The sequence below is a fragment of the Saccostrea cucullata genome, unplaced genomic scaffold, assembly GCF_032062105.1.
Source record: "Saccostrea cucullata isolate Sc308-1 unplaced genomic scaffold, CSIRO_AGI_Scuc_v1 ctg4353, whole genome shotgun sequence".
Taxonomy (NCBI): Eukaryota; Metazoa; Mollusca; class Bivalvia; order Ostreida; family Ostreidae; genus Saccostrea; species Saccostrea cuccullata.
This window is the reverse complement of record NW_026936796.1, coordinates 1-7103: the sequence shown is the minus strand read 5'-3', so window position 1 is coordinate 7103 and position 7103 is coordinate 1. Positions and strand designations below refer to the sequence as shown.

General features: G+C 34.0%; 1 protein-coding gene across 1 annotated transcript; it reads left to right on the top strand.

The window, feature by feature from the left end:
• Positions 1-318: 318 nt before the first annotated feature.
• LOC134246612 (uncharacterized) lies at positions 319-6779 on the top strand (the record flags this gene model as incomplete). Its single annotated transcript, XM_062728992.1, has 8 exons — positions 319-544; positions 1977-2075; positions 2576-2754; positions 3047-3946; positions 4049-4570; positions 4824-5750; positions 6335-6492; positions 6676-6779. Coding segments are annotated over exons 1-8 (3091 nt in total), but the record flags the coding sequence as incomplete, so codon positions are not given.
• Between the last annotated feature and the right edge of the window lie 324 nt (positions 6780-7103).

The following is a 7103-nucleotide window of genomic DNA, read 5'->3' as shown; positions in this document are numbered from 1 at the left end:
ATTTTTATTTTTGAATAATGAAGAATGGATAAAATACATGTATGTGCGATTCAAACTTAAGAAGGATTGAGAATGTAACGCACGAAAGATCTTGATGTCTATTCAGTAAGAAATTTCACTTCCTGGTTTCGATTTTTGCTCTGGGTTCTCGTGTTTTTGAATGACAATTAAATTTCTTTCAATTCACGTTTTCAATGATGCAAAAGATGTGGTGTCATTAGTCTAACATTTTTATACAAAGAATATTTAAAAAATGTCATTTCAAACACATAATACAATCCTTAATTTATCATGATAATTTATTGCTGTTTCAGAGTAATACCTTTGGTTATTGTGAACGTGATGTTGAGCTCTGCGACCTTGACCCCGGTAATATCAGTATCAGGTGACGTTTACTTGGCGGGAATATTTACCATAAAATCCTCAACATTTGAACATGAATGCAATGGTCCAGTGTCTACCTCCTCAGTAATGGGACTTGAAGCAGTCAAGTGGGCAGTTCGTCGACTTAACCAAAACAATTTCATTCCTGGGGTTCAATTGGGTAAGTTGGTCAATGCGTAATCTTTTACACCTGAAGTTTCTATAAGTGACCTTGAATGAAGCAAACATGCCAGAGATACTTCCCTTTTATTAAGAAAAATAAATAGGTCAGGGTCTAGTTTAAAATGGAATTTTATTATCTTTTCATACTGGATGAATTCTGAAGGCAGAAGTAAATTTATTATTGTAAAATGACACTGGGTTTCTATGATGAAAGAAGTTAATTGTTCAATATAAATATTCGAAGCGTTGTATAGGAATACATGGGGATTCTCTTAACCATCTTGTAGCAATAAGTAAACATCTTTTAAGGGTCAATTCGTTTGTTGTTCTTTTCAAAATATGCACCTATGCTTATGTTGGGCCTCAATAGGGGTTTTAAATTTGAATCAATGTATTTGTATATTGGATTTTCAATTCTTGAGTAGAAAATAAGGATAATTGCCCGGTTCTTTTATGGGTTCTCTTTAATTTAGCTTCTCTTATTTCTTGGATTGGACTCCCAAATTTTGATTTTTATATTCATGAAATTGGAAAGAAAATCTGAATGTTAATATAAAATGTAAACATTAAAAACGTTTATATGTTTATAACTGGCTTTCCTTTGAATGAAGGATATGGACATAACGAACAGTATTCAATATCACTTAAAATGACGAGACCGTAGGTCTAATGGTTTATACTTATAACAAAGGAAGAGAAAGGTAGCATATGACATTGAAACTTTGCAACAGCAATACATTAAAAAATTATTATTGGTTAAATCTTTTTCTTGGCAAGATTCATTGTAATCAGACGAAAACTGTAGGAGTAGCATTTTAAAAATATTTCAAAGAAATTTCTATTTTTAATAACCATAGCAACACCTCTCATCGAAATCAAAAACCGATAAACATAATTATTTATCAATAGTCAGTATCAGTAGTCAATAGTGTAGTCTACTTGTGTGCCAAGTTATATTGAAATCAGACTAAAACTGTAAGAGGAGTAACATTTTGAAAATATTTCAAAAAATTTTCTATTTTAAGTAACCATGGCAACACTGTTCACCGAAATCAAAAACAAATCAACAGAATTATGTATCTTAGTATAATCTACTAGTATTCCAAGTAATATTGACATCAGACTAAAACTTTAAGAGGAGTAGCATTTTGAAAATATTTGAAATTCAAAGAAATTTCTATTTTTAGTAACCATGGCAACACCTTTCATCGAAATCTAAACCCGATATACAGATTATCTTAGTGTAGTCTATTTGTGTGCAAAGTAATATTGAAATCAGACCAAAACTGTAGAAAGAGTAGCATTTTGAAAAAATGTTTACAGACAGACGGACAGACGACGGATACTTTACTATCGCATAAGCTCTTCTGGCCTTCGACCAGTAGAGCTAAAATCTGTAATTTATTATGAAAATATTTTGTTTGTCACAGGTTTGATTGCCTATCCTACTTGTCTATCTGAAGAGTTGGCCGGTTATAGAGCAGTGGAAATTTCCACAGCAATCAAGGAAAAGTCAGAAAATATCATAGGTAGGAGCAAACAGTAAAAGATGTTTACCTTGAGTGTTAGAATGTCACGTTTTATACTGGGTCATATTTTATTTCAAGTGTACAATTTATTGACTGTTAAGTGTCTAATTTATCCTTTTCTAAATATTGGCATATAGATTACAGTTTAGAATGAGAAACAGGAATTTCCTTCGAAATATCCCTTTTAAATTATGATATGGAAACAAAAAATACAGAAATGAGTGTAAGCAAACAAAAAATGCTGACATTCTTGCGAGATGTTTCAAAATCTATTTATATGAATTATATCATTTCTTAAAACTCTTGGAATTAGACCATAATATATATGAAGAAAATGAACATTAAACTCGCTGATCTTTAAACGAATGATTTTTGTAAAACACGTGTTACCCAACTTAAATTCAGGGATTTTACACATACATTTGGATCCAAGTTAAACATATAAAAAATGATTTAGTTTAGCAATATATTCTTTCATTTGGCGAATTCATTTTTTGCAGGAATCGTCGGAGCGGAGAGGAGTTCAGATTCCGAATCAATGTCAACAGTTCTCGCGAGACTTCCTCGTTCCATTGCGCCACCTATGATCTCATATTCTTCTACCTCTGTGTCGCTTAGTGATAAGTCGACGTTTCCCAACTTCTTCAGAACAATTTATTCAGATAAAATACAAGTCGAGGTTAGCGTTAAATGGAGAGTGTCACTTATCTGTAGTTTAGCTATTCATTTACTGTAAGAAATACAACAATAGGGAATTTTTCTTTTGATTAAATGTTCTTTAAATTTAAGGGCAAATATCAGGAAAACGTGTTTTCTACCAGTTTGCATTATGCATATATGCATAAGTCATACATAGAATTCTTACGACCATGTGATTTTAATATAACGATAGATGGAAAGATATGCTTATTTGATTTTACTGCCCTTTGCATATTTAACTGCTGCCCATTGCATATTATTTTCTTTGACAGGTTATAACCACTCTAATGTTGGGATTACATTGGAACTACATATCCATTGTGCACGAGAATAACGCATACGGTCGACATGGTGCTGAAGCATTGAGAACACAACTCCTTAATCACGGAATTTGCATTCGCACCGTTAATGGTTTCAATACTACATACGGAGTTCAAATATCAGTTCTTAGTCAAATCATTATAGATATCACCTTACCAAGAGGTGGCGCAGTCAGCGGAATAGTTTTCTTTGGAGGACAGTCGTCTGCTGAGAAATTTTTGACGGCCATGAAGGACCGTAATCTCGGAGGGGACACACCATCAATCATTTTTTCAGAAGGTGTTGGAATGTCTAAAGAGGTGTTTAAAGCACAGACTATTGCGGTATCAAGAGGAAATCTTGTCGTTAGCCCTAAATATCAACCGGTGGATAGTTTCCTGGAACACTGGAAAGCCATTTTTACGAATAAAACATTGCTGTTATACGAAATACAAACCAATCCTTGGTTAAAGGATGTTTTCGTTGATATAAAAGGGTGTTCTCACGAAGATTTCTCGTGTATCGAACCAACAGAACAAGACTTAGATGATTTTATTTCAAAGAATATCTATATTAAATTTGCTGTTGATGCAGTGTCTATGTTTGCAAAAGCTTTAAAAAATTCAAAGAATGAAGTTTGCAAGAACGATTCCTGCTCGTCTCTTCTTGATGATGGAATAGAAAAGTTATCAAAAGCAGTAAGAGATATACAGGTTAACTCAACGACAGAGTTTGAATCAATGTTTAAACTGGATCAAAGACTTATTTTTGACGAAAATGGTAACATTCAACCACAAAAGAATACAGAAGTATTTTCAGTGTATAATCACCGAAGATGTTTGGAGGACGAATCGCAGTACTGTTTCGTTAGGGTAATGTCACCTTACGTATCTCTTCAAGTTCATATATATTTTGAAATTTTTAGCTCAATGAAATTTCTTTTATTTTGTAGTAAACAAAATATTTTTTTGTAGGTGGCAAGTTTTTCTAATGACAAAATAGCAATAAACCAATCTCTATTAAAAGATTATGACCAATCCGGAATGGAAAGAAGTAGTTATCACAAAGCTCAATGTAAACCTGGCGACATATGTACAATTTGCCTACACGACGACGAGCAAATATACTACAAACCTGGAGACCTCATTATTGTTGCTGCTTTCGCAATACATAATGTCGGAACGAAGCCTCTAACATGTGGAGGGTTGAGAAGCAACGTCGGTCTTGATGTGGCACTGACAGTTGAACATGCTGTCGACCAAATAAATCAAAACAAAACCATTTTCGATGGCACTTCAATTGGATTCATCATTCTAGATTCTTGTAATGATCCCCTTGTAATTCAAGAGAGGGTGCTCCGTCTCTTTAGAGAGGATGGTTATCCGAGACTGCCTTCTGATATAAAGGACCGGATCCTGGGATTTGTCGGATCCTTGGGAAGTACTCCTACTTTAGCCATGGTTTCGGTCACGAAAGAGCTACAAGGAAAACCACAGGTAAAGTTTCCATCTATCTTTGAAGAATTTTTCATATTTTTATCGGCGTTGTATATAAGGTCTGTTAAATTATATATTGTATGAGCAATTGTCTACATGTTATTGCTTTCATGATCGCTGAATGATGACGGATAAAGGTGAACATCAGGAAATAGCTGGCGAGCTGATAAGGTTATTTTTTTTTAAATTTTGTAAGTGGGTATGAGCTTGTTTTATACAGATGTTTCATTTACTCAGTATCTTGTTTTTTAAGGTCGGATGTTGTTCCACATCTCCAGAACTGAACAACAAAGACTTGTACCCAAATTTTATACGTGTTTCAACCTCACTAGAACACACGGCAGACGCAATGGTTCAGTTAGCGAAACAACTCAACGCTCTATACATTCAAGTTATATATAGCTCTGGTTTCTACGGAGAAGATGGAAAAGATGCCATAATATCTAGTGCAAAGAAACATGACATCTGTGTGGCAAATACTATAGAAGTACCCGAGAAGTCTAATTATTTCAATGTACTAGATCAGCTTCGTGTCAAACCTTCGGCCAAGGTAGTTTTGACTTTTCTTCGCTCTCATGTTGGACCTTTCTTAATGAAGGCAATCACAGACAAAATGCAATCAGGTGACGAGTTTCACTTCATAGGTTCAGAGACTGTTGGTACTCGCAAGCAGTACCTTATCCCCCGATTAAAAGGGACATTATCTGTGGCACAAGAAATGAACCAAATTCCTTCTTATATCCAGTTTTTACAAACAAAGACTCCAAAACCAACCGATGATAATTCTTGGCTTCTTAATGCAATTCAAAGTCGTCAAGGATGCTATTATCCTTGGAGTTTCAACAAATCCAAAACTTTGTCCAGAGAATGTGGACCAAATGACCATTTAACTAAGAACGACAGCGCCGTTTTGGACCCTTGGACACCATATCTTTATAATGCTGTTCTTGCTCTTCTGAAAGGTTCGGCAACTGCTTTGCGCGAGATTTGCCAGACAACATCGAAAATATGCACAGACTATTCTAATACGAAGAGGGTTTTACAACATATAAAAGATGTCCACCTAGATCTCAATCAAAATGATATACCTGTACCCGTTTTTGATGAAAACGGAAATGGCAAATATGGGCATCGGATTTATCGCATTGTATCTGAAGAAGGGGATCTGTCTTATAAACTGGTAAGTAATAAGTAAGAAAGGAACTGTTTATGACAGAATACAATAACATGCACGCTGTATACACGTACATAACAATTTGAAAACAAATCTCTGGATTTTGCAAGTAATGTTCTTTGAGATAAGAAGACTTAGTCTTAATTGAAAATAAGTAAGACTCGATACTAGCTTAACACAGACATACAATTGTATTTGGTTATTTGGCGTGAGTACAATTAGGATGTTGAAAAACCTTTTCATTGTCTGATATTTCCTCCTCCATGGGGCCTGATCCCACCTCTGATGTTTTGGAGATCCGTGTTTGCAATGCTCCTATTTTGTATTGTTTTATGGACTTTTGATTTTGAACAGTTTTTATCTCCATATGTTTCATTCGATAGATAAAATGGTACAGGAAAATATTTGTGTAATGAATAGTTTGTAAATCACTGTTATTAAGTTTAATAATTATTGCAACAAATTATAAAGATTTTATTTCAATCAACGTTTTACTTGATTCTTTTGGCGGTAAGCTTCATAGATATTCATTAGGATGTAGATATTTATTATGCATTTATTAATTTCATTTTTCTTCATTTTCCAACAAGGTCGGACGTCGAACCCAATCAAGTGGCCTAATATTTAATCAGATGAATGAAATATTTCCAGAATATTCTTCAGCAACGGAATGTCCGAATCCTACAGACTGTAAAATCTGCCGAGAATTTCTGAACAAGGAACAAACCAACGATGATTCTTCAGACTTGTAAGTTGGGCGAATATGATGCTTTTATTTTCATGATTAAAGGAGATGACAACTGTTATTAGATTTGATGTCGATTCATAACAGGTACTGAATAAAAAGTGTATTTATATAATATTTTTAAGTTTAATGGAGTCGAAGTCAAACTAAGAACAACTATTAAAGGTTGTTTTCTCTATATTTTAGGTCCTTGATGCAGATTTTGCTAATTGTTGGAATAAGTATTACCAGCTTTTTAGCCATTCTCTTCGCAGTTCTATTTTTGCGTCTATGGTGGAAAAAAAGGCGAGGTAACTCTTGAAACTCAAAAAGAATTTTTCGAAAAATTTACAAATTACTAGGCAATTCTATATTACCTGTTCAGAACACTAAAACAAAACGATCTTGCATTTAAAGGTGCTGAATTTAGCCACTAAGATAACAATCATTAGGATGAAATTTTTTTTTTATTTATACAAAATTTTATTCACATAAAGTGAATGGGATCGGGCCTCAGGCAAAGCCTAGTTTAGCCCTCTCCCTGATGAAATATGGAGATAAAGGTCAAATTCAAGGTCTTAAAACTAATATAAATTGGGCGCAGAACAAACACAAACCTCTAAAAACATCAGAAA